The sequence below is a fragment of the Vipera ursinii genome (assembly GCF_947247035.1).
Source record: "Vipera ursinii genome assembly, chromosome: 1".
NCBI classification, from domain to species: domain Eukaryota; kingdom Metazoa; phylum Chordata; class Lepidosauria; order Squamata; family Viperidae; genus Vipera; species Vipera ursinii.
This window is the reverse complement of record NC_139512.1, coordinates 293,200,892-293,228,157: the sequence shown is the minus strand read 5'-3', so window position 1 is coordinate 293,228,157 and position 27,266 is coordinate 293,200,892. Positions and strand designations below refer to the sequence as shown.

General features: G+C 39.0%; 3 protein-coding genes across 8 annotated transcripts in view; 2 read left to right on the top strand and 1 right to left on the bottom strand.

Moving 5' to 3' along the window:
* Positions 1-552: 552 nt before the first annotated feature.
* NANP (N-acetylneuraminic acid phosphatase) lies at positions 553-4,497 on the bottom strand. Of its 2 annotated transcripts, none has more exons than XM_083350386.1 (3): positions 4,316-4,497; positions 3,620-3,949; positions 553-2,026 (listed from the first exon to the last, which is right to left on the bottom strand). In XM_083350386.1, exons 2-3 carry the CDS (start codon positions 3,770-3,772, stop codon positions 1,340-1,342), a joined length of 840 nt encoding a protein of 279 aa, XP_083206512.1. In that variant the 5' UTR covers positions 3,773-3,949; positions 4,316-4,497; the 3' UTR covers positions 553-1,339. The 2 variants fall into 2 exon arrangements, with proteins under 2 accessions (XP_083206512.1, XP_083206513.1); XM_083350387.1 differs by having other exon boundaries at positions 4,341-4,497.
* A 267-nt stretch (positions 4,498-4,764) lies between these two features.
* RNF212 (ring finger protein 212) lies at positions 4,765-15,784 on the top strand. 5 transcript variants are annotated; one of them, XM_083369071.1, is made up of 11 exons: positions 4,765-4,864; positions 5,120-5,195; positions 6,440-6,501; positions 7,084-7,158; positions 8,376-8,432; positions 8,703-8,770; positions 9,306-9,351; positions 11,197-11,260; positions 12,362-12,431; positions 13,359-13,558; positions 15,500-15,784. In XM_083369071.1, the coding sequence occupies exons 3-11, from the start codon at positions 6,457-6,459 to the stop codon at positions 15,535-15,537; spliced, it is 663 nt and encodes a 220-aa protein (XP_083225197.1). In that variant the 5' UTR covers positions 4,765-4,864; positions 5,120-5,195; positions 6,440-6,456; the 3' UTR covers positions 15,538-15,784. The 5 variants fall into 5 exon arrangements, with proteins under 5 accessions (XP_083225197.1, XP_083225196.1, XP_083225194.1 ...); XM_083369070.1 differs by lacking the exon at positions 4,765-4,864 and having other exon boundaries at positions 4,866-5,195; positions 13,431-13,558; XM_083369068.1 differs by lacking the exon at positions 4,765-4,864 and having other exon boundaries at positions 4,866-5,195.
* Positions 15,785-25,086: 9,302 nt separating this feature from the next.
* The window catches only part of LOC310648301 (interferon-induced, double-stranded RNA-activated protein kinase-like), a 56,110-nt gene continuing 53,930 nt past the window's right edge, over positions 25,087-27,266 (top strand). Inside the window, exon 1 of the mRNA XM_083376066.1 lies at positions 25,087-25,484. Within this exon, the coding sequence (XP_083232192.1) occupies positions 25,283-25,484 (202 nt within the window). The 5' untranslated portion in view covers positions 25,087-25,282. The remainder of the gene's footprint in view (positions 25,485-27,266) is intronic.

Below are 27,266 nucleotides of genomic sequence, written 5' to 3'. Positions count from 1 at the left end.
ACATTGGCTAAGAATGAAATTTAAATGTCTTCCCATCCTCTCAATTGATTCCCATCTGCAAATATTAACCCATGCAATTACATTGCAAGAAGTAAACTGAAAAAGACACATTTGGAGTAGTGTTTAATTCTGCAGATTCCGAAGAAGCATCTAAAATCTATGCCTAAAATTACAGTAATGCTGTATACTTTCAGAAAAAATATACAGTCTGAACTATGAGACAGTTACACTGATTTTTTTGAATTGAATATACTTAACAATATAATCTTTAAATATTTTTCACATTTCTAACATAATAATTTGATGAGAAGGAAGGACTCACTGGAGAAGAGCCTAATGCTGGGAAAGGTTGAGGGCAAGAGAAGAAAGGGACGACAGAGAATGAGGTGGCTGGATGGAGTCACTGAAGCAGTAGGCGTGAGCTTAAATCAAGGGTTTTCAAACTTGGCCCTTTTATGACTTGTGGACTACAACTCCCAGAATTCCTCAGCCAGGCATGCTGGCTGAGGAATTGTGGGAGTTGAAGTCCACAAGCCATAAAAGGGCCAAGTTTGAAGACCCCTGGCTTAAATGGTAGAGGACAGGAAGGCCTGGAGGAATGTTGTCCATGGGGTCACGATGGGTCGGACACAACTTTGCAATAACAACAAATTTGATGTTATGCTGACCACCAGGAGGCACTACATGACTGGTTTCATCCTACAACAGCTACTCTTAACTGTGGCAACTCAGATGTCACTCTGGATCACCTTGCTAGCTGGGGAATTCTGGGAGTTGAAGTCCATGCATATGAAAATTGCCAAGGTTGAGAAACACTGTCCGAACAGTATTGAGACTCACCACTTAACTATGCTTTAGTATTGCTTACCATTATGGGGGGGAAATGCAATGATGAATTGTCAGATCATTTGCTTTCTTTGAATCACAGTAACCAAGAAATATACTTATTTGTGATATCACGATCACAAACTGGTTGAGTGGGTGTTATTTTAAGACAGAAACTGCAACTCAGTTTCAGTTGTTAATTTATAGTCTTAGATACCCCAATCCCTCCCCCCCCCAACAAATAAAATGATATTGCTGGACTCTTGTGAGAATTTAGTGAGTTTGCAGGATTCTGGCTTGGAGAAGCAAAAAATGGCCACCTATTTATAGTTCTCTGTCTTAGAGGACTAAGACATAACAAAAACAGCATGTAACAGGTTCAAGTATGTTTAACATGGCACAGAATGTAAATTTTTTTAAAAAAAGATAGAACAGAGCACTTTAAGTAAATCAATGTAAACTTCGCAGGTAGAAATGCCCTTTAGCTGTAAACCCAAGAGGCTAAACTCTTAGATTACTTGGGGAGACTGTCACCTACATTACCTGCCACCTGATTCGTTTCAAAATGTTCTTCTACTAAAAGTCCAGGGAGGTCAAGAAGAGAAGAAATAGTATAGTGAGGAACAGGATATGTTTCCTTGGGAACTGTTCCAGTTTTATTTATCCAAATGGTTGCCTTTAAACCTGCATTCAACCCTCCTTGGATATCTGTGTCTAAAGAGTCTCCAATCATCACACAGTCCTCTGGCTGAACTCCTAGAAGTTCACAACAGTGAAGGAAAATGGATGGTGATGGTTTCTCTTCTTTTTGCTCTCCTCCTATAACAATTGCATCAAAAAATCCCTGACAGGCACAAGCTTCAATCTTTTCTTTTTGTGTCTCAGTGTCTCCATTTGTCAGCAGAAGCAAAGGGACAACTTTTTTGAGGTCACTGAGGATCTTGTGTGTTTCCTCTGTCAAAGTCAAGTATTGCAGGCGGGTGGTTTTCCAAAGAAAATAACATTCTCTAGCTAGCTTCTGATTGGCTGCTCCTCCCTTTACCTCTTGTATAGCTGCTTCCCAATGCTGCACCCTTAGATCAGTAATAGATATTTTAGATGGATCAAAGCATTCCTTGCACAGCTTGGCTTGGAACTTATCACAGACCATGTCAGCTTCTCTTTCAGTGTAGTGATATTCATACTGTAAGATTTTGGTTACCTACGAAAACAAGACAAATCAGAACAATGTTAGATTGGCTGAAGTTTACTTCTCCAGTTTGATGCCTTCCAGTAGTGCTGGAATCTAACTTCCAGAATTCTTAGCCAACATATGCATACTGGCTAGGAAGTTTGGAAACTGTAATTTAATAGAGTTAGAGCAGTGTTCCCAAGGCTTGACTGTTTGTTACACATGTGGAATTCAGCTCATAGGATTCCCAGCTAGAAGTTGCCAAAGTTGGGAGGCACTGCTGTAGAGTCAAAGGTGGAAGACTGTTGCTGATACTATTTAAAATGTCAGTGTTCATCATTTTCTCTTTGACAGATTGTTTAGTTATGAATTGTTTTTACTATAGACCATGGGTGTCAAACTCGCAACGTCACGTATCTCTGGCAATGGGATGGGCGCAGTTTCGGCATGACGCATCCGGCCCATGGGCCGGCAGTTTGACACCCCTGCTATAGATGGATGAATAAATTACAGAAAAAGCAAATAGAAGATAACATTTTGTGGTTTTGTATATTTATATGAATGCATAGCCATACAAACATTTTAAACAATATATAATATTTCTGTGCAGAAGAATATTTGTACAAACATGTTTTGGAAAAATGTCAGTAAAGCTAATTAACAATTAGAATTCTAATTGTATTTTCTCCCATAATTGAGTTTCACATAAACATACCCCAAGTGTAGAAAATTGATTGTGGGATGGGAGGGAGGGGGAGGGAGGGAGGGGTGGGGAGAGAGAAAGAGAATCAAATCTCTCTCTGTGCTTCAAGGTGCAACCCACATACACCCTACACATCCACCTGTCGGCTGTTGTTCAAGCTGTTTTGAGTCATGGATTGACTGTTCTTCCAGAAGACTGCTAAAGTTACATTAAAAAAATACATATGGTTGAAATGTAGAAAACATGTTTCAAATGTTACCAGCTGTAGGTTAATTTGTAGGTTTCATGAAGCAGCAGGTTCAAATTTATCTACGTTTCTGAGTCAGATACAGTGTTGACTTGGAGGCCTGTTATATAGTATAAAGAGCTTCCCCTTCTACCTGGGCATCCGAGAACAGAGAAGTTTTCTTAAAAAATTGGCTAAAGCTCACACATGGCAAGTGGCTTTCTCTAGGTCAGGGGTCGGCAACCTCGGCTCTTTTATGACTCGTGGACTTCAACTCCCAGAATTCCTGAGTCAGCTATGCTGGCTCAGGAATTCTGGGAGTTGAAGTCCACGAGTCATAAAAGAGCCGAGGTTGCCGACCCCTGCTCTAGGTGGTACTATTGAAAATGTTCAATTTTCCCTAATCAACATGCAATTTGAACTACAGAAGTCCCTTTTCCGAAAGGTAGCAAAGCATGTGGAAAACTTCCTACAGTATATTACTATTACCCTTTTGTTCTACTGATGCACCAGAATTGATGGGGAGTGACAATTTGAATTTAAAGGGCTTTCAAGAGCTAAAATCAACACACGTGTGTGTGTGTGTGTGTGTGTGTGTGTGTGTGTGTGTCTGCTAATCAGCCTCTCCCAACCTCTATTATGTGCTTCCCTTCCTTGTTTAAGTGAGGAAAGAAGAGGTCCAAATGGAAAGTACCTCTACAATGGCTCTCCGGCTTGCAGCGGCGGTGTCGATCAAGGTGTTGTCCAAGTCAAAGAAAAAGGCTTTGATTCCGTGCAACCCATAGCGGTGGTTTTGCCCGGCGCCCGCCAGACTCCGATCTGCAAGCTCCGAGTCTGGTTGGCTCATTTGCTCGTTTGGTTGGCGCAGAAAGGAGAGCGCGACATCCGAGATCGACGGGACCTCCGTGGCGGCGTCTTCCGCCGCTCGTGCGCGTTAGATTTGCACGCTCATTCGTGCACGTTCACTCCTGTATGTCAGGTTGCTCTATTTCCCCCGATTCTTTTCCGGCTAATTTGGGGACGCCTGTGAAAACCAATAGAGAAAGCTCGAATTTAGTTTTTGCTTTTGACACATCGCATTCTGGTCCTCTTTCCCACACCTATTCATTCATACATTCAGGACTTGCTCCTCTTTGAGTTCTTGTTTCTTAGGAAATTAATTAATTAATTAAATTAAATTAAATTAAATTAAATTAAACATGTTAATGCTTGGAGTTTTCAGTAGCTTCCTTAATGCAAGGCGAAGGAGCCCAAGAATTTCCTTTGCTGAGATTAACCTACTCATTTGTTATTGGGAAAATTAAGCCGGGTCCTTCCTGGTTAATACGCGGATGGGAAGCCATCAGGATTAACGATTAAAATGGGAAGTTGAAAAAAAAAACCATCTCACCAGAAAACATTGGCCAACCACGTACTTGGAATTCCCGCCCAAAAAAGTAAATAAATATCTCTGCGGAATCATCAAGCTGCCGAATTTAACGCCGTTTCATTTGATTAAAGCAATCGGCGCCTTACATCTTCCCATTAGTTTCTACCGATAGCCGCCGCCCTAGACTGTTCAAGGTTTGTAAAATGCTGATCCCGGAACTAACAAGACCAGTAAAAGGGATCGTCGCTCAAGGGTTTTTACGTATTGTACGTGTAGCCCAGGGGTAGGCAACCTCGGCTCTTTTATGACTCATGGACTTCAACTCCCAGAATTCCTGAGCCAGCCAAGCTGGCTCAGGAATTCTGGGAGTTGAAGTCCATGAGTCATAAAAGAGCCGAGGTTGCCTGCCCCTGGGGTAGCCTTTTCTCGCCAGAGACCGGGTGGGCGGGGCTAAAATGGAACGGAAGTTTGACTCGGGGTTTCTCCCCGCCCAGTTTTCCACTTGGTGGAAGGGGAAAAAAGCGCGTGCGCGTCACTGACGGACGTGGCCTTCGCGCCCCCTCCCCTCAGGTTCGCTCCGTAGTTCCTCGCCCCCGCGGGGGGGGGGGGACGGGAGACCGCTGTCTTTTGAGCTACGGATCGGTGGCTGGTGGCCACTTGATGAGTCGGAAGAGGCAGCAGCAGAAGTGAATTCCTGGGGCCCAGGTGCCCGATTGTAGCTAGAGCAAGAGAAGAGAAGGGAAATATATACATATATACATATATGTATATATATAACCTGGTCTGATAATGGCTGGTCTGATATTCTGCAATGTATGTTTCCAGAAGCCCCAAGGAGCCACTCTAAATTTCAGCCTGACCAACTGCGGCCATGTTATCTGTGGGCAGTGTCTCCAGAAAGGTAACCTGCCCAGGGGTGGCAGGGCTTTGCTGATAGCCAAGGGATAATTCATAGGAGCCTGCTCTTTCCATTGGCTGGGTTCACACATTGTGTTAAGCCGTGGTGTGACTGCTTGCCTTGAACCTGGTTAACTTCGATTTATTAAACTGCTTGATTAAGCTACACTGACTTTATCGGAACAGGTGAATCAAGTCACCATTTTACCAGCAAGATAGGGGGATAAAGTCTTGCATTCTTCAAACAGTTCCTTCTGTTTGAAACACTGCTTCAGAAATTGAGGAGACCTTCTGTCCATTGGATCGAAAGTTACATTTATTTGTAAATCAAATGGATGTCTAAATTTTAAATTACATTGGGTGGCATACAAGTAAACATTTACATCCAATACTTTTTTTAAAAAAAAAGGGCAATAACCTGGGGACTAAATCATCCAAAGTATTAATAAAATATTCACAAATATGTTTTCTAACCCAATAACTGGAGAATGAGCTAGGTCAGGGGTAGGCAACCTTGGCTCTTTTGTGACTCGTGGGCTTCAACTTCCAGAATTCCTGAGCCAGCTGGCTCAGGAATTCTGGAAGTTGAAGCCCACGAGTCACAAAAGAGCCAAGGTTGCCTACCCCTGAGCTAGGTCTTCAGAGCCCTGAAGATCAGCAGGACTAGAGCAACTCAAACAGTCAAGGCTATGTTGTTGTACAATGTGCTGGATCTATTTTGACAGAGTACTTAGGTCTCATCAGATGACACTTGTTTAAAGATGAGACGTAGAGCATGCATGTGCTGTTCATTTTTACTGGATGGGCAGAAACAATGGGAGAAATTTATTAGAAAAGCTATCTAGTTGAAGCATAAGGAGTCCTCAATTGCTCTCTGAGCTTGTTTGTCTGCATGTGTTTCATTGCCCAACTAGATAACATAATGCAATTCACATTGATGTTACCTAGTTAGGTAATGAAAAATCTGCAAACTAACTCAGCACCAAGAACTCCACAGTTTAACCTTGAGCTACACACTTCTAATGGGATAGTTGAAGCAGTCCTTGCATTTCTAGGAGAGTCCCATATCTGGGCAATGTCTGTTGCAATTATGTTTTTTAAAAACCATGATGAATATGCTGCTTTTTTAAAAAAAAGCTAAAATAATTCCAAGTCATAATTGACACGGTATGCAATTTATTAGATGTTACAATTTATTTGTCAGTAAAATAATACATAGTACAGTGTGCATTTATGTTGATTTTATAGGTAAAAAAGAAGAGTGTATGATTTGCAGAGCTCCATGTCGGACAATAGTCCTTTCAAAAAAGGTATAGAAAATGTTACAAATAGCTACAGTTCATTCAGTAATTGCAAAATGATTAATATATATTTTCATGGGCATTAAAAAAACAAATAGAATGTAACATGCAGTAATGATTGTTGTACTAGGATAGGGAAACCCAAGTTCAAGACCCCTTTCAATTATAGAAGCTCATTGAATGATTTAAATCCTGTCACTTTCCCTCAGGCCAAACTACCTTATTGGGATAGATACCCAGGAAGTAGCCTTGAAGCAAATATTCTTCTGATCATGGATCTGTAGTCAAGTGTATAAATATATACACATTGGTGGACTATTTACTATTGTTTATACTGACACTTTTGGTAACCTCCTTTAGCACCATGACTCTAACTTGGATATAGTATGGTGCTATGATAGAACTTGCAATATTTTCTTTTTGTGTGATGCTGCACACTAGACCTATAAATAACCTTTCAGTAGCTTCATAACTGTATCTCCAAAGAAATTAGTATCTGTATTACTGAGCAGAGTTGCTTATTTTTTAACATTTAAATACTTGAGTTGTATGTAATTATTTATTTGGTAATGTGTAATAATTTGGCTACAGGTGAATTCAGATATCCAGTCACTCTTTATGGGATTAGATGAGCTATGCAGAAAATATTCCAAAGAAATCACACAGGTGAGTTGTTTATGTTTTGAATATTTTTCATTGGGAATACTGTATGCTAGATCAGAAATTCCCAAACTTTACAGGTTCATGGTATCCTTAATTTCTCAATAATGTTTTCACAATATCTTGTAATTCCCAAGCTGGGATACCACAGTGAATTCATAGAGCTTAATGCATGTCTGACAGATGTCTGTGTTTACAAGAAAGTAGATTTAGTATTGCTTTGTAATAAGATTAAGTTGTATTAAATAGTTATGATGAATTACCTTTCATGTAGCACTAATACTAATAGAAGATAAGATGTAATTTTAATGTGTAGTATTGAATGAAGACATAAATGGAAATCTAGGCATGTTTTATCCATCCTGTGTAATGTTTAAATGTAATAAAACTGCATTGTACTATTAAACATACAATATCTCACAAAGTATGAAATTGTAACACAGTAAGAATTTCCTGCCTGCAGCTGCCCTTAGCAGTCAGAATTTCTTCAGTAAAAAATGGATAGTGCCGAAGTGAAGGAGGTTTCCAGAAAAATCAGGGAATTAGGTGATCCAAACTAAAAATGCTTTAGCTGTGCCCAGTGGCAAGGAAAATTAGTTGAACATTATTGTCCATACTTGCAGGTAGTACTGTGGCCTTAAAAAGAAGAAAGGTTTTTTAAAAAAAAAAAATAATTGAGAAATTCCTTGCTAAATCAACATCATTTGGCATTCAACGATTGTACTGTAGTAATAAAAAAATCAGGATTCATTATTATTCATGTTGAAATGGTCTACAGATTAAGAGGTTCTCATCAAAGGGAATGGAGGGAGGAAATGGTGTCGAGCCACATTCCTTCAGAAATTACTTAAGAGGCCTTGAGGGTTTTTCATTTCTTCATAGGAATAAAGCACTTACACCAATTTTTATGGCATTTCATGTTTTTAGGAATGTTTGCTTTCTGGCTAAGCTCACATTCTATACTAAGCCTTACTGTGGTTTTAGCTTAACATGTAACTTGTTCAGTATATTATAGCTTAGCATATAAGAATTACAAATATTGTGTTCTATGCAGTAAAAAAGTATCTTTAACATTTGCTGCACTCCCCGCATTATGATGGTGCTTGGAAATTAAATATAAACTTAGGTATTTCATTTCTGCTACATTTGTATTGCTTTCACATAAATATTATAACATTGTTTAGCAATACAAATAATTGTTACCGTGCTTTCTTAATTTTTAGATTGCCCAGTTTCAAGAAAAACACAGAAGACGTCTATTAACACATTACAGAGAAAAGGTACTTTGGATTCATGTTGAACTGAATACTGAAGCTTGATGAAGTCACATTTCTGTTGTGATATATATAAATAAAATGTAATGTATCAAATAATGTATTGTACTAAGCCATTGGTATCTCATCTAGCAGTTAAAATATTTTGACGGTGTACTGGTCCCGTAGTTTGGAATATTTCCATTAAACAACTGTTGAACCATTAAACAGCTGAGTTTTATAAATGACAAGAAATATTATAGAATTTAAATTACTGAAATAGATTATTCCATTCAGATTACAAAACTGGAAGTGTATCTTAAGAGAGCATCACAACAAATTCAGCATATACAACAATTGCAACAGTGAGTATTTTAATTATGAACATAATCATTGAATTTTGAATAGTTTCAAAGATATTTTGTATTTTCAAATAATCATAACCATTAGAATAATTCAGTTTCCATGAATAGTAACATTTACTTGAAAACTTGTATGGACATCCGAATACACTCAACTAAGTAGAATTTACTTTTCAGGTATCATATTTGGTATTGTGCTATATATATCTAAAGGAAGCAGTACCATTTAAATTTTATTATATTTTTATAACTTTTCTGCCTTTATATGTTTTTAATACTTCAAGCTGCCTTAAGAAAAACTATAGCCTTGGTGGCAAAGAAATAATTACCTAGTTCATCCTAAATGAATTTTAAAAGTGAGGTTGAAATCCATTGCTCCAATTATTCCATTATTTGAAATTTAAAATCTGTATGTGAGTGTTTGTATATATAATATTTATAATATGTAAACTTTAAAAAAATTAAACTTAAATATTTTATACAAGCTTAATATTTTTTCCTTTATTCAATTATTTAAATATTCAACATCTTTTATCAGTCGGAATTCATCAAAGGAGGTAGAAATGCCACCTTCAGTAAGGAAAGTAAGTTTATTTTCCTTGTCTATATACCAAGATACAAATAGTTCCAGTTACCATTCTATGCTTAAATGCTAGATCAGCTTTGTGGAAAAAATTCTCTGTTATTTAGGGTACTTCCTATCCTTACTTCTTAAAGGCATACATGCTGATGTGATATATTGAAATTTGATCACTAATCATTTGAAAAGCAAATGATGACAGTTTAGCACTTCCCATACTGCTCTCTTCTACACAAATATATATAGTAATTGTGGCTGTACCTTTTGTTTATATTTGGAACTGTTCAAATTACATATGAGGTATAAGATGGGACTATTAAATTGACAGCTTTTACATTTTCTTTCTCTCTATAGTCTGTTGCTTGAATTTAACTAGAAAACTAGTATTTGGTAACTGCTGCAATTGAAATGAATATATGGTTAATTCACTCATATTTAGTTTAAAAATTTGCCTACACTACGTTAAATGATTTCATGGAAATGCACATAATGCTTTCTTGTTTTTAACTGCAAACTGGGAAAGTTTCAGCTGATAGACTTTGATATATGTATGTAGTGTGTGTGTGTGTGTGTGTGTGTGTATCATGCTATCTTGTTTGGTGGTAAACAGTATTGTGCAAAATACAGAAAGGTTGTAAGGATAAGAAAAAGAAATAGAGGCTTGAAATAAGAAGAGGAAAAAGTGTAATTAAAGTTTATTTAACTGATCCTTTAGCATCCAGACTAGATGCTAAATAAGCTCTTGCCTGGGTATCTCTCTGGAATAATGGGCATGTTTATTACATCCAAAATAGTTCAGATTAGGCTATTTAATTTATCTTGCCTGTTTTTGAGGCTCTCATCTCCTCCAACCGATCATGACTTTTTCAGTCTTTCCCTCATTGTCTATATACAAAAGTGCATGTGTATTCACATCCCCCCTTTGCTCCTCATACTTTCTAAGTTGTAGTCTTTCATATGTCAAGGATGTCATCAGATGGGTCCAGTGATATTAACTCTTCCAGCTATCAAGGCTTTAGTCAATTGAGGCTTTCACATATAGTATTATGTTTTAGCAATATAGAGAACGTACCTTGCAACTCTATATTTTGTTGCCTGCTGTCCACCAACTAGGAGACATAGGTAGCATACAGAATGTTTAGATTTTGATTGTTACAGATTCTTGTTAGAAGATATTATAGCAGAGGTAGGAAATAATTTATTGGTGAGCCCATTAAAAATCCAGCTCTGTTCTTGTGATTTATCATAGGCCGAACCAAAATTTCTTTTAATTATTTATTTATTTATTTATTTTATTACATTTGTATACCGCCCTTTCCCTGAGGACTCAGGGCGGTTTACAGGGAATTAAAAATCAAAACATACCAAAGTTAAAAACCAAGTTAAAAAATATTAAATTCACCCTGTACTCTTAAAAAACCCCAGTTAAAAATTTTCTCCTCAGCCTGGGCCCGGGAGCTCAAAGAGCCAGGTCTTCAGGCCCCGGCGGAATGATCGGAGGTCGGGGGCAGTCCTCAGCTCCACCGGCAGCTGGTTCCAGAGGGCAGGCGCTCCCACTGAGAAGGCCCTATCCCTGGGTGTCACCCGCCGGCAATCTCTCACCGGCAGAACCCTGAGCAGACCCTCCCTGTGGGAGCGCACTCGGCGAAGGGCGTTTGATGCCGGCAGCAGGTGTTCCCTCAAATAATTAATACAACCTAGTAATAATTCTTTTTTTTAAAAAAGCGGTACAATTAAAAAAGTTCTAAATTCAGTAGCAAGGAAGCAAGAAACACAATAATATGAAATAATTATTTATACTTTATGTTTTTAGTTTATTATATTGTAAATATTTCTGAATTATATGTAGACTGAAACAGTAGCTGGGCCAACAAGGATATCACTGATAAGTCCACCACAGAATGGACATATGGGTAAGAGTAAATATTGTTTTTTTGTTGAGATTGAACAAGATATATACCTTATGTTTGGGTTTAGCATTTCATAATAATTCTTTTTTTCCTATATGTTTCATATTCTGCTGTCTGCTCCATGTCATTTAGTGAAGGATGGATGGATGGGTAGATATTACTAATTTTGTTTAATGATCAGGATTTAAAAAAGAGTAAAAGTACAGCTACAGATATGGTAAATAGAATAAAATAAATTGTATAACAGTGAGTAAATAGAATGAAATAAATTATAAAACAGTGCACACTATTATTTATTCAAATTGCTGGATAAAATTTGTATCCCAGTCTAAAAGGGGAAGCAAATATTCAAGTTATCGTAAAATAATTTGACAATATAAACATAAATCTTAATAATCATAGCAACTTCATTTAAGTTCCCATATAGGAGTCCTAAGGCTGGGTTATTGAATCTGGCCCTAAAAAAGAACCTTGTGTTAACAAGCAGATATAAGTTGATTTCTGCACCCAGACATTCAGTGTCCAGTTTGAGCTGCAGTCATATATTGCAGTTTCTGAGGTCATGAGAGGTCCTTTGCTTAATGATATGTGTAGTCCTCATTTAACAATGGCATCTGGGACTATTGGAACTGCTGATACTAAGCAACACCATTATGTGATATTGCACTTTACGGCCATGTAACTTTGCCATGACAATTCCAATTCCAATTGCTGTCATAAGCCAGGTCTACATATGTATAATAATGTATTTCCATTATTGTGTTTGGTCACCGTTTTATATTTTATAGAGTATGTTTTAATGTTATGTGAAGAAGTTTTAATTTATTTGTTTGTCTATTGTATGCTGCCCAGTTGAGTTGGGCAGCACTATAAATTATTAAATGAATATATGCACTCTATGATCCTATGTCTTGCAAGATCACATCTTGGTACTGAAAAGCCTTTATTGAAGCTCATAAACATAGAGGCCTATAAAAGGATGGGATTCTTTAATGATTATGGAGAGCTCTGTGCTAACATGAGATCTGATGCACTTACTCCAAATAATTTTTGAAGTTTGCAATATATTTAATATATTAAGTTAATCTGGAATATTATTTACAGGTAGTGTTACATGCAGAAGTTCTCAATTATCTGGAATGACATTTCAAAGAAACTCAGCAGGATATGTAAGGTAAAATAAAATGCAGTAGGATTCAGTAGGGGGTATCTTTTCTCATTTTGACTTTTAATGCTTATTTCTGCTGCCCATAGCAGAAGGTGTGATTGGCTTTGGTTTATTATGATTGCTTGACAGAATCAGTATACTGTGAAATGTCAGGCAATGAGTTTTATGAAAACAGGTACTACTACCTGTATTTTTCCTTTACAATTATTGAATTAAGTCTAATTACTGAATTAAATAGAAACTTTCCTTCAGCTATTAGCATTTTTCTTTTGGCTTATTTGAATTTATAGCAGTAAGTCTACTGCATAAAAGAAATAATGTTTTAGTGTCACTATATTCTCTAACACAGGTGTCCCCAATCTATAGGCTGCAGCCCGATACTGGGCTGCAGGCTCTTGGCCAGGGGGCTGCAGAAATGGCTGGCCAGGGTGCGCACCGTGGGCATGCATTCCCCCCCCTCGCGCCCTTGGCCCCATTTGCGTATGCGCACAGGTGCAAACAGGGACGCTAGCGTGGGGTGTGTGCACACCCTGTTTGCGCATGTGCGAATGGGCCGCTAGCATGGGTGTGTGTTGCATGGCACATTTGCGCATGCGTGAATGGGCATTAGCCACTGCGGGGGTGCATAGCCGTTCACACATACGCACGGCACCAGGGCCTGCCACATGTGTGAACGTGGCCACTAGTACTGCACCAGTGAGCGTGGCACACACAGTAATTTGGAAGCTCTCCCCTCCAGGCCGCGAGCCCGGAAAGGTTGGAGAACTCTGCTTTAACAGGGCTGTTCCCATTGTATCTATTTTGTCATTTCCTGAATAATGACATTTCTCCGTTATTCAGTTTGAAATAATGGAACAAGTACACCGCTATTGTAGTGAAAATATGTATTCTGCTTTCACTGCTATATAATGCTCTTGGTCATTTTATTACTAGATCATCTCCATTAAAAATGCTCAACAGTGGGAATTCTTACATGTCGCCTTTTGTATCATCGCAAAACAGTAGAAATCATATCCCAAATACAATTGGACAGAAATCTATTCAGCATTATCAGTCCACATCTGCGTCTTCGCTTTCATCTGGGATAAAACACCCAATCACTCTTGTTAACCTTTTACAAAGGCAGCATTTAGGTAAGTGAATTCCACGAAGTAAAAATAATCCTAGCCAATGTTAACTTGCTGTTTTGTGTAAAATGTAACCTTTGGGACAATGCTAATATGCTCTGATATTGACAAGTGATTTTGTCTTTGTTTAAAAATACTGGATATTTGTCTGGGCTTCAGCAGTGGAACAACCTGCCTCCAGAGTGGTGAATGCTCCAACACTGGAAGTTTTTAAGAAGAGACTGGACAGCCATTTGTTTGAAATGGTATAGGGTTTCCTGCCTTAGCAGGGGGTTGGACTAGATGACCTCCAAGGTCCCTTCCAACATTATTATTATTATTATATTATGACTCTTTGTCTAGTGAGATGTTGTTTTCCCTTTTCTTCCCCATTTTGCAACCGTTACACTTCTTCCAAATCTGCTTTGAAAGATTTTCTAATCTTTTGGAATAGATTGGGAGGAGAGGATAAAGGGGATACTCATTTTGCCAATGATGTTTGTTTGTTCTCCTTACTGCAGATGCAAACTTGAATGCAGTCACCTGCTGCTTCTGCAACTAACCTATCTTGTATTTAGGCAGACATGGCTGTGCCTATAAGATGCAAAGTAATATTTATTGTTATGTACCGAAGTTTTAAAAAAAAGCATCAAAGATGCCACAGTAAAGATTTATAGCTATGATTGCAGGATCGAATCTGAGTTGGTCACTGGAACCAGAGGTTTGTTCCTGGAGATTGAGAAAGGTTGCATATTAACAGAGGGATATAATCAAGATCATGTGAAGTGTTAATACCACTTTACAATGCCTACTGCATCCAGTTTTGGTTGCCACGATGTAAAAAAGATGTTGAGACTCTAGAAAGAGTGCAGCGAAGAGCAACAAAGATGATTAGGGGACTGGAGGCTAAAACATATGAGGAATGGTTGAAGGAATTGGGTAAGTCTAGTTCAGGGGTCAGCAACCTGAAACAGTGAAAGAGCCACTCGGAACCGGTTCCCTCACAAAAGGAAAAACTGGGAGCCACAAAAAATGTGTGTGCATTTGCGTACATGCGCGCATGCACAGAACAGGGTTTGACTGAAGAGTGGAGCCAAGGCGAGATATGCACCTACCCTGCATATTTGAATTGATTGGTTGAACTTTTTAGTCCCATTTTTTTTTTTTTGGACTGCACATGACAGAGGACTGGGAGCCGCAGGAGACGGTTGAAAGAGCCGCATGCGGCTCCGGAGCCGACCTGCAGACCTGTGGTCTAGTTTAATGAAAAGAAGGACTAAGGGGTGACAAGATAGCAGTGTTCCAATATCTCGGGCTGCCACAAAGAAGAGGGATTCAAGCTATTCTCCAGAGCACCTGAAGGCAGGACACGATGCAATGTATGGAAACTAATCAAGAAGAGAAGCAGCCTAGAACTAAGGAGACATTTCCTGACAGAACAATTTTTATATTTCTATTTCCTGAGAATGGGCTCCAGCACAAGTCCGAAAGCTTGGAATCTTTGGTTCTGGTAACCGACTAGATCCGATCCTGCAACATTAATTTGGGACACGTATATTTGCCTTTATTTGACACATACTTTTTTATAAATCAATTATTTATATAAACAGAAATAATTACATCATGTATAGTAATATCTTGAATTATATGGTTGTTATAGAGTCTGGTTCACAGAAATATGCACATCATTTTGTACTTGACTAATATATATAAAACTTTGGACATATGGCAAGAAATGTTAACAGATATTTTTTGATAGCTAAATTATCTTCCTGCTATAATACTTTACATATATTTTACAAATTGAACATTTTTATGATAAATGTGGCTCTTTAAGCATTTGTAGTTAAATGCCTGCCATTTTAATTTGATTTTTGTCATTACTGTATGAAGGAAACTTGATTACAATTAACAATTCAGTATTTCATTTGAGAGATAAACATTCTAGTTTGAATTTCCCTTTTATAGGAGCTACTAATCTTCCTGGATATTCATTGCAAAAATAAAATTACCTGCAACCTTCGTTTGAGAGGAAGAACTTTATATTTTATTTTTTTATAGAAATGTACAATGCATACCATTCTAATACCTGATCTGGTTTGATTAAACACTATTTGAGATAAATCTTTTTTGTTGTTTCTGTTTATTAAGCTTTTTCCCCTGGATGATCTTCCCTCCCTCATAATTATGAATTTTTTGCAACTTCACTTTGATCAATTTAAGTGATACAGAGCTGTTTTTTGAAGCAATATGGTTCCCTCTTATAAGAGTCACCAAAAGTGATTATATTGTTTCATTTTGCCTGTTTGGACTGCCTTTTGATTTCCAGTGTTTCTGGCTTCTATATGAGCCCAAGGATTTGAGGAAACCTGAAACATTTTCTGAAACAAATTCATCTTCTTCACAATGTGAAGCTCTTGCTGAGGCAAATCCAAGCCGCCTCAAAAGGCCTACAATTTGTTGCTATTCAGTCTCAGAGATCCAACTTTTTGGATTTCTGTCCTTTTCGGATGGTTAATAAATCTCAAGGAAGCTCTGCAAAATGGGCCAATTTACTAATATTGGGAAGGTGAAAAATACATTCTCTTTTAAATTCTACTCTTTGACACATCTGCTCTTATATTTTTCAAACACATGTTCAATAAATATTTGGAAACGTCACCTTTCCACCATTGTAGTAAAGCAGTCCCACCCACAGAATGCAATTCATTAACAGAGGAATGCAGTATGTTTAGTCTCAAAGAATATTACAAAAAAGGCCGAAGTCCAAAAATATTTTGTACTGAGTTGGGCATTTTTTGCCCAAAGAAGCTTGCAGCCAAAAAAAAATGTCCAATTCAGTACTGCTTTACTACAATGATGGAGAGGTGATAATTTCAAAGGTTTATTGAATGTGTGAAAATTTCAAGAGCATATGTTCCAAAGAGTAGAAGAAAGTAAAGTCAGGACTTCAAGTGCTAGAATTTAATGGAATTATACTTAGACTGTAGTTCACTTATTCATTCACTGGCTGAATTACAGTATGTTCCTTGACATTTACCATTTATGGCAGGGGTGTCAAACTTAATTTCATTGAGGGCCGCATCAGCATTGCGGTTGCCCTCAGGGGGCCGGGTGGGTGTGGCCAGGGTGGGCGTGGCCTACTGGGTGGGCGTGGCTAGAGTGCGTATGGCCTACTGGGTGGGCGTGGCCAGCTCTACATCGTTCGCATCAAGGGTGCCTATGGGGGCCTGGGCAGGAGTGGGACAGATCTGAGGGTCTCTGGCAGTAGGAGGGTCTCTGGGCCAGGGCCAAGGCAGTGGGGGCCGTTCCCTCACTGTTTCCAGGATGGCTTCGCGGGCCGCATGAAACCACTTCGCGGGCCGGATCCGGCCCCCGGGCCTTGTGTTTGACATGTCTGATTTATGGGGTAGAATTATCAATTGATTATGAATGATTAGAATAAAAGCATCTACAACTAAAACTACACAAACTAAGGATTGTCAAGTTCGTGTGTTTCATACTTTATTTTTGAGTGTTTTTTTTTCCTATTCAAGAAAAATGTCAGGCACTGTTTTTCAGTTAAACACAAAATGACTTCCTGGTGATGAGAAGAAGGTGGGGATTGGATGGGTGCTAGAAAGCTGGTAGAGGGTCAAAAACCATAGTGCTCCAATTTACCTTGTCCTGTTGGTAGAATTTGTCAGAATGTTTTATGCTCTTGGATTTCAGTTTTGACCTAAATCTTGCCTGTAAAATGAATAATATTGGAAACTATTGCATCAGGCAGATCAGTCATGCAGTTAAATATTCCTCACAAATGTGTGTGTGTGTGTGTGTGTGTGTGTGTGTGTGTGTGTGTGAAAGAGTGTATTTCTGTGTGTCTGTCTGCTTTTGAGTCAGTATTGACTCCTGATGACTGCCTGGACTAGTTTGAGCATTTGGCAAGATTTCCTCTTGCCAAATGCTCAAACTAGTTTGCTCTTGTCTTCCTAAGCTGAGAGAATGAGTAGTCCAAGATCACTGAGCTGGCTTCATGCCTAATACAGAACTAGAATTCATGGTTTCCTGGTTCTAGCCTGGTGCCTTAACCACCACACCAAAATGACTCTCCATTTACAAAGTTCTCTATATTAATGAAATATGCAAGAATCTCTCATCTGCTCTGTCGGTGTGACAGTATTAGTTCACTGCCCAAGGAATGCTTGTTAAGATCAAAAACTGCACGACTTCCGGTGGCTCCGCGGCGCCGGAGACAGCCTTCCCGGGCTGCCCGCGGCTCAGCTGTGTGATTTTTCGCCCGAAACAGCGCCGATCAGCTGTTCGGGCGAATTTGAAGCCCCCTCCTCGGGAGAAGAGGAGGGGGTGAGCCCCCAGGTAGGGGTCGAGTTCTCCGGGGCCGCCTGAGCTTGGAGCTTGGGCGGCTGAAGGATTGAACTCCCCCGTAGCCTGGGCTGCTCCCAGCTGGCTAGCGTCTCTGCTCCGGACTTTATGGAGCAGAGCCAGGCGTCTGCGACCATCCCTGCTTGAAGGAGAGACTATGAAAGGAAAAGAGCAGGCAGAGCAGTACAAGAGGGAAAGATGAAGAGATGAAGAGGATTATTTTATTTTACTCTCAAGCTTGATGGACTTTGCTTAAAACTTAAAGTGAAAGTGCGTCACAATTGTAAGTAAAAGATGGCGGCTAAACCTCCCCCTAGAACTTTTCGGAGTGCTGGAAATTCTCCGGTGCAACAACAATCATTACTGCAGGCGTTGCATTCTCCTGATGTATTGACATCGAAGGATCTTGAAAAACATACCCAGTTAATTTTGGAGTCAATGGGTGTTAAATTTGTACAGATGGAGGAGAAATTGGAGCAGAGAATGGAAGAAAGGATGGAACAGAAACTTAGAGAGATGAAGGTAGACATTTTGTCCTCAGTGCATAAAGTAGCTAAATGTGTGGAGGTGCTGGATGACAAAGTGGAAGATTTGACTCAAAAGAATGCTATATTAGAAGCAAGAGTATTGGAAATTGAAGATTTAAAAGGCAAAATGGATAGCGAACTGAGTCTGGCTCAATTTTACCAGATGCAGTTTGCTGTTAGAATTAGAGGCCTAAAAGAGAATATTAAGGAAGATTTAAAGCAGCTGGTTTCTGAGGCTTTTGAGGTGGTATTGAACCATCCAGCATCTGAAATAAAACAAGGCATGGACAAAGTGTTTCGTGTGAACTCGTGGATTGCTAAACAGAGAAAGTTGCCTAGAGATGTGGTGGTTTATTTTGTAAAAAGGGAAATTAGAGATGAAGTTATACAAGCTGCCTATGATACTAAAGTTGTGATTGCTGGTCAAGAAGTTTTGGTTCTAAAAGAAATTCCTCCAAAGATTTTAAAGAGAAGGAAGGACTTTATATTTCTTGTGCAAGAGCTCAAGCAAAGAGATATAAGGTTCAGATGGGAGATCCCAGCTGGGTTGAGCTTCATGTATGATGGCAAAAGGTACTGTTTGGGTACTGTGAAGCAAGCGCATGATTTTTACAACAATGTTTTAAAAGCAACCCCATCAACACTTTTGGAAGCTGCAGAGGGATCTGGAGAAGGAGAACATCAAGAGGATGAAGATGGACAGATAGACGAGAATGGTACAGGAGGAGATCAAGCTGCAACTCTTTTGGATGATCCTAGAGAACAGAGGGTGACGCGTGCTGCCTTAAAACGCTCAAAAAAGATAAAAAAATAAGACCAGTAGAAATCTATGGAACTTCCACAATATACTTACAGTCAAGTGGTAGTTGTGTTTTTAAGAGTTTTGGGATGATATGTATGGTAACAGAATCTTCAATTTGGAATTAATGGACAATTTACTACAGAGGAAGAGGAAGAAAGTTTTGTGGGTTAATGTGGGTTAATTTGTGTAAGAACTATCTATTATAGCCTATTTTGGCTAGAGAGGTTAATAGGGATAGGTGCTTGTGATGTGTAAATGAGAATATGTTTAGGTAATAGTGAATTGTGGAAGAACATAGATGGGAATGATGCTAGTTTTCTTTTATTTTAGTTCTTTATACATATTTAGTATTATTAAGGATTGGTTTACTCTATATAAGCTAGAGAGTGATGGATTTTAGAGTTTATAATTGTTAGTATATGATTGTTTATGATTGCTTTTTAGATATATACCTTGTATTTTGCTCTGGGAAGTCGGGGGGGGAGGGGGGGAGGAGGGGAAGTAGGGGGGGAGGCAGGGGAGGGAGGAGGGAGAGGGGGAGGGGGGGAGATAGGGGGGAGGTAGGGAGGGGAGGAGGGAGGGGGAAGGGGGGTTTTTTAAAGGAAAACTGTATTTTAAAACTTTTCAATAAAAAAAAGATCAAAAACTGCACGTGCTCTTCTGCAGATATGCAGGAACAAAACTAATAAGCTTGCTTATTCGCTGCTAAGAAGTGGTATAAATGTACAATGGAAATGGAAAAGTGCACAGAGATATAAAGTTACCATATCTTCAATCTTGTTTTTTCTCTAAGATTACAATGGAGGGGAAATGTTAAAATAGGAGTGGCATTGGCTTTTGGGTGCAATTCAGTGTGCTGGTTTTCCCTTTTAAAGCCCTTCATGGTTCAGGGTCTGGATATCCATGGGTCCACTTTCCCTGAATATCTGTCCATAGATCAAAGAGGTGAGCCATTCTTCATGTCCCCGTTCCCCAAATATTCATTCAATCCTTGTTTTTAGCATTTAGGGAGTTGATTAAAACCTGGTTATTCCCCTGGAGTGGAAAGCCCACGGGGCTTGACATCATGGTTATAATAATTTCAAAATAAGAGTTTTGAAAGCCTGACAAAGTTTTTCTCTCCTTCCATCTTACACTAGACTAGAAGTCAAGGTGGGGCAACCTGACGTTCCCTGGTCATTCCCTGTTGTTCTCGGCTAAGCTGATGTAAAGTTGTTGCGTAACGTCCTCAAGGTTATTTCACAGTCTTCTATAAATTCTGTATTATTTGAAGGATCCTTGGCAGTTGAGAATAACAGTTGAAAATTAAAACAATCTTTGGGGAATTATAAGATATTTACTAATTTGATATGCATTTCTTTGCCCTGACTAATTAATACCCCAAAGAGTCTTATTAATGTAATAGAATTTTGTAATCTTGCAGCACAATCCTGTATATTGTTACTGAATGTAAATCCCATGAAGTTCAATTGGTTTTATTACTAGTTTATTTTATAGGGTGGAGCCTTACAGTGTATTTATTTTTCAGATGGTCAGCTGCACTCCATATTGCAGTAATATCAGAATTATTTTGATGATGAATAATGATTTATATCCCATTTTTCCTACAGGAGCTTGAGATGGTTCTTTTCACGTTATCACAACAACTCTGTGGGGCTAAGTTGGGTTGTGAGAAAAGAACTAGTCCAACATCACTTCATGAGTTTCCTTGGCTGGGATATGGTAACTCCTGTCCTAGTTCAGTGTCTTTTTTGGGGGGGGGGAGAGGGGCAGAGCAAAAACATTGAGCCATTAGGAGTAATTTTTAAGAGAAACAAGAAGCACATAAAACATGCATGAGACAAATGCTATCATGTCTGAATTCCTTTATCATTTTGAAGGAAAGCTTAGTAGCAGAGTGTTTTCATTGGCTACAAAGGGGAAATGAGAAGATGAACACACTGGTACTTTACTGTCAATCCCAGATGGCTGATAAGATCAAAGAAACAAGAACAATTGGATTTCAGGAAGGTAACTTTAATGTTAGTCTGAGGAAAATACAAAATCTTGGAAAATTTAAGAGGAGTGTTCAGCCTTAGAGAAAGCTATTTGAGGCAAAAAGTCTCTTTGAAATGGTTTTTCTCATATCTCTTAGCAATTGGATTGAGATGCATCTACTGAGATAAATCTTCAAAACCTCACTACCTGTTTTCCCACAATCTCTCATAGATACAGAGCAAGCATGTAGTTCCAACCCCTCACTTCAAATTCAGAAATCAGAGTGATATGAAGCAGTATTCAAAATCAGCATGATTTCTAAAGGAAAGACACACAAATGGTTGCTTATATTTATTTGTGTTTCATGATATGCCAAAGCATTTATTTATTAAATGTATGAATATAATCTTGATGTTTGTTTCAATCGTCTCCCCAATGAATCATAACATGACAGAATACAAAATTTAGAAAGAAACAGACCTGCTGGTACAAATATCTACTTAATATAAAATGTAGTAATCCATCTTATATTAAGGTCTTTCAGGAAACATTGAATGTTAGGCTTTGACTTCTGTTCAAAACATATTACTTCCAAGTTGTCTTAATGCCTTATCTTGAGTCTCTCACATCCTTGCCATTCCCATTACAGTCATTTTTTCCCCTCTGAATGAGACTGAATGAGCGCATTCCTTCGTTAAAGTTTTTTTCTGTACTCTACAGTTCTAAATAGAACTGAAAATGTAAATGTGATCTAATGATAAAATACTACAGTACTAGTTACAAGAAGGTTAGCTGACCCTTAGCATAGATTGAGGAGAGGGATATAAGGAATTTCCCTCTTGCTAAGAATAACATATGGTATGTTGTAATCTTTTTTGGAAGCAACAGTTTATATTTATTTATTTATTTATTTATTTATTTATTTATTTATTTATTTATTTATTTATTTGACTTATATACCGCCCTATTCCCATAGGACTCAGGGCGGTTTACAGGGCAATTAAAATCATACCATACAAAAGTTAAAAAATTTAAAACAATTAATTAAATTTAAAGCCCAAAGTTTAAAAATTAAAACATTTAAAACCCAATTAAAACCCCTCAGTCTAGGCCCGACAGCTCAAAGAGCCAAGTTTTCAGGTCCTGGCGGAATGAGCGGAGGTCAGAGGCAGTCCTAAGTTCCATCGGAAGTTGGTTCCAAAAGGCAGGCGCACCCACAGAGAAGGCCCTCTCTCTGGGAGTCACCCGCTGGCAATCCTTCAATGGCGGTACCCTAAGAAGGCCCTCCCTGTAAGACGATTACAGTTCCTGCCTAGGAATAAAGTTCCTTGAGGCCAGTGAGGTTTACTGTAATTCAGAAGAAACCAACTTAGAATAAAGATTAAACTCTTGTTATCCCAGTATTTTAATTTTCTTAAAAATCACATACAAGCTATTATTTCATTTGATCATTTTTAATACAATTGAGAAGACTCAATAAAATTGAAATGCAGGCCTTCATCAGCGTTAATATGTATTAATTACACTGTCAAAATAACAGCAACAGTATTTTGATTTTGCTGTCTGGCTGGTGCTATAAAGGATTTACTTTGTTTTCATAACTATAAAAACAAGGTACAGAAAGCAATAAAATACTGATAACAGTTACTCCAAATATTTCTTACATACTCCACTTGTACAGTGGAGAAATTGTTATTTCATGATGATGTAATCGTGCTGTAACTTTTCAGCCAGTACCTATTTCTAAATAGCTGGTTGAGGAATGTTAGGCAGTGATTAAAGTGTCTCTTTGACCTGCCTTAGGCTGAGTGAAACTTGCATCAAGACTAAGATAGATTCTCCACGACATTTACTGTTAATCTGAATGATGCAATATATAAAAAAGGGAAGTATCATCCAAATCAGTGACTATAAGACAAAGCACTCACATTAGTTTGCAACTGTTGTTGGAGATAAGTTTTATACTAGTTTTATATTGCTACCACTTTTTAAAAAGAAATTACCTGGAAAGAAGCCCCAATGAGCTGGTACATATATTATGTTCTACAAGTAGCCCTCAATTTAGGATCTTAAAGGAGCCTGCCCATTATGGTTGCAAGTGGTGACAGCCGTTAAGTGAGATGGCCTAGCTTAATGAACTCCACTCCCTGCTGTTCCTGATGTGGTCATGGAACAATCACATGGCTCATTAATCAGAGCACAGAGTACTACATGAGTGTGGGATGCCCAGGGTGACCTAGCATAGGCCCAGGCCTGCCTACCCAAGGCCTTCTAAGGTGTCCCCCACCCCCAAGACACCCCATCCTTCACTTCCTGCCCTTCAGGGGTCTCCATAGCTTTTGAGCCTGCTTTCTGCCCCCTGAGTTCTTATAGACCTCCCCCACTGGTTCTTCACAAAGATTGGGCTTCCTCCCCACCCTCCATCACCCATCACACACTTCCCCTTTGAAGAGCTACAGAGCTTTCTGTAGCATTGCTCAGACCACATTAGGGAAGCAGAAATGATTGTTTAATTGCTTGGCCATACAGTGCAATTCCAGAAGCGGTCATCATTTCCCAAGTGACAACAATTCAGAGTGGCCATTCAAGAATATGGCGGCTGCTTCCAGAATTGCACTACATAGCTACACAACAAGCAATCTATTTTGTTTCCATAACCCGAGCTCTAGAGATCTTTAAAAAGTAAGTAAGTAAGGAGGAGGATGTGGGCCTGGTGGGATGAGAAGCAGGCCTGAGGCTGGGGGCAATGGTATAGAGATGGGAGGGCAGTCTGGCAGTATCCCTGTCAGAAAGGGCAAACAACTGTGGGAGTGCTGCAGCGGCCATAACTTTGGAACCAGGTCATAAGTAGCTTTGGGGGGGATCCTCCATAACTTTGAATGTTGCTAAGTGACCAGTGTTTAATGAGGACTACCTGGATGTGCAACTGGAGCTCTAATTCTCATTTATAGATGCAAATTCTGAGACAATATTTATAGGTTTTTTTTAAAAAAAGATTATATAGCTGAGTGTTATTACTAACATAAAAGGTAAAGGTAAAGGTTCCCCCGCACATGCGTGCTAGTCGTTTCCGACTCTAGGGGCCGGTGCTCATCTCCGTTTCATAGCCGAAGAGCCAGCGCTTGTCCAAGGACGTCTCCGTGGTCATGTGGCCGGCATGACTAGCATGGAACGCTGTTACCTTCCCACCGTAGTGGTCCCTATTTGTCTACTTGCATTTTTACGTGCTTTCGAACTGCTAGGTGGGCAGAAGCTGGGACGAGTAACAGTAGCGCCACTCTGCTACGCGGCACTCGGGATTCGACCCGCCGAACTGCCGACCTTCCGATCGACAAGTTCAGCGTCCTAACCCACTGAGCCACCGCTACTAACATACTAACATACTAACATACGTAGCTGTAATTCTAAATAAGATGTTTTTAAAAATGTATTTCAGAGATGATATACCTTTGCCTTCAGCTCAACATAATTAGGCTTGGACCCACACACAAACTCATACATTTTCAGGAAAATATGCTAAATTACTGGGGCACAATGTTCACTGAACACTGATTTACAATCAAGTAAATGCGTATAGGTTTGTGCTACAAACTCCTCTACAACTTCTCATCAATCTAAACTCGCCGTGTTTTTCATATTGTGTTACATACTCAATTTCAAAAGCAGATACAGAATTTTAACATTCATATTACTGAGTTGACAGAAAAAAAAGTTCCATAGAGTCCTTCCATTAAAGAAAGAAGAAACCTTTTATTTTAATCAATTGGTAGAGTTTCAGGCTGTTTACTTTGCACTCATTTTGGCTTCTGGCATGACAATCTTCCTCAAATGATTTATTTTCTTCTTGGAAGAAAGTTCTGCTCTTCTACTACAGGTTAACTAATGTGTACTCCCAAAGCAGTTATGTAATCAATACACACCAGGATGTAGCGTGCGAAGACTACTGATTCATGACTGTTTTCTCAGCACTTTTTTCTTTATTGAGCAAGAGAAAGGGGCCAGCTAAGGAACTGAATGCATAAAACTACAGCTGCCTTTTGAAAGGATTCATGACAAGGCAGAGACTGCTGGCGAGAGAAAAGAATGGTTGAAGAAAGTAACAGTTTTGCACAACGAATGAATAAGATTTTTGATGAGAATAAAGACAACAAGAATGAAGAGCTTTATTTTACTTTCAAAGGCGTTTTGTATCCTAATCGCCTTTGTAGTGCAGAAACTTTTGAAGCACTGGAAACTATGGAAGCAAGAAAGGATGATATGCTGGTCATTGCTTATCCCAAATGTGGTGAGTATCTTTCTTTCTTTCTTTCTTTCTTTCTTTCTTTCTTTCTTTCTTTCTTTCTTTCTTTCTTTCTTTCTTTCTTTCTTTCTTTCTTTCTTTCTTTCTCATCTCCTTCAGCTACATGGTGGGAGGGTAGCATTTTGTCAATCCAAAAAACAAATCTAGAAGGGATGTGTTTGGGGAAGGCTGGACAATGGCTAGGCACCAAGTGAAACTGCTCAGCTTTTTATGATCCTAGAAGTCATGAATAATTTGCATAAGCTGCATGTTATATTCTGTTAAAAATTTAACCAAACAAAATACTTTTATTTTTGTGCCCATCCCTCAAAAGTAATGTAAATAGGCTTGAGGATGGCATTTTCAAAATTTAGATCCTATGATGAGATGTCTTAACCCATTAGCTGATCATTTTGGGGGGGGAGGTTGGCTAAGAAGGACCGCCATAGAGGTAGTCCTTCATTTGCAAACATCGATTAGTAACTGCAGTTATAATAGCACAGAAAAAAGTGACTTGCAACTGGTCCTCATGCATATGACGATTGCAGCATCCCCACAGTCATGTTATCAAAGTTCAGATGCTTGGCAATCTGCATGTATTTACAATTGCAACATTTTGGGATCATGTGATTGTCATTTGTGACATGCAAAGTCAATGGGGTAAGCTGGATTCGCTTACCAGCTGCATTATATATTTAACTACAGTGATTCACTTAACAACTCCGGCAAAAATGGTTGCAAAATCAGATACATCTCGCTTAACAATCACCTTGCTTAGCAACAGAAATGCTGGTCTCAGTTGTAATTGTTCGTTAGGACTATCTATATACAGATCTTTTTTTAAAAAAGCATGCCTTCAGACAGGCTGGCCCCAATCCTTTTTTTAAAAAAAAAATTGGTTTGAAGCTAACTACACCTGGTTGAATGCAAAATTTAATTTTTAGAAAAATATTATTTACCAGGAAATAATTTAACAAATATTCTTATCCTAGCTATATCAAGAAAGCTTTTCTGTGGGCTGGACATTGTAATGAGGATATGGTTGGCTGGATCCCAGGGTCATATGCAAGAAGGCAGTGTAGAAATTGGAAAAATAAAGGAAAAATAACACAGGTTTGTATATATTGGGCCCTAACTCCTGGAACTGGATGAATGACTAGACCAGGGGTCAGCAACCTGAAACAGTGAAAGAGCCACTCGGAACTGGTTCCCTCACAAAAGGAAAAACTGGGAGCCGCAAAAAATGTGTGTGCATTGGTGTACATGCGCGCATGCGCAGAACAGGGTTTGACTGAAGAGTGGAGCCAAGGAGAGATATGCACCTACCCTGCATATTTGAATTGATTGGTTGAACTTTTTTAGTCCCACTTTTTTTTTTTTTGGACTGCACATGGCAGAGGACTGGGAGCCGCAGGAGACGGCTGAAAGAGCCACATGCGGCTCCGGAGCCGCAGGTTGCAGACCTGTGGACTAGACGGAATTGAGAAGCTTGTGTGTTGAAAAGGCAGGAATTCAGACCAGAGTACTCCTGGATTGCTCCTTGCCACTGGCACCACAGGGAGCCAAAATACTCTCAGTTGTTCCTGTCACTATGAATAGTTGCAGAGACAGCCTGGCCACAGTAATTCAGACTTTGGTCACTGACCACATTCCAACAAAGCTGAACTCCCTCTGAATGCATTATACACAACTTCCAAAGATGGCAAAATGCAGTTTCTAGATAACATCCAGAACTCAGAGAAATATGGGGTTTATAGGAAGTTCTGCCTTTTCATGCCTTGCCTCCTG

Coding starts and splice junctions, on each gene's coding strand:
- RNF212 (XM_083369068.1), top strand. CDS start 5,084: ATGGCTGGTCTGATATTCTGCAATGTATGTTTCCAGAAGCCCCAAGGA. Junction 5,196..6,439: donor TGGGCAGTGTCTCCAGAAAG/GTAACCTGCCCA, acceptor TTGATTTTATAG/GTAAAAAAGAAGAGTGTATG. Junction 12,432..13,358: donor AACTCAGCAGGATATGTAAG/GTAAAATAAAAT, acceptor TTTTATTACTAG/ATCATCTCCATTAAAAATGC.
- NANP (XM_083350386.1), bottom strand. CDS start 3,772: ATGAGCCAACCAGACTCGGAGCTTGCAGATCGGAGTCTGGCGGGCGCC. Junction 2,027..3,619: donor GCCGGAGAGCCATTGTAGAG/GTACTTTCCATT, acceptor TTGTTTTCGTAG/GTAACCAAAATCTTACAGTA.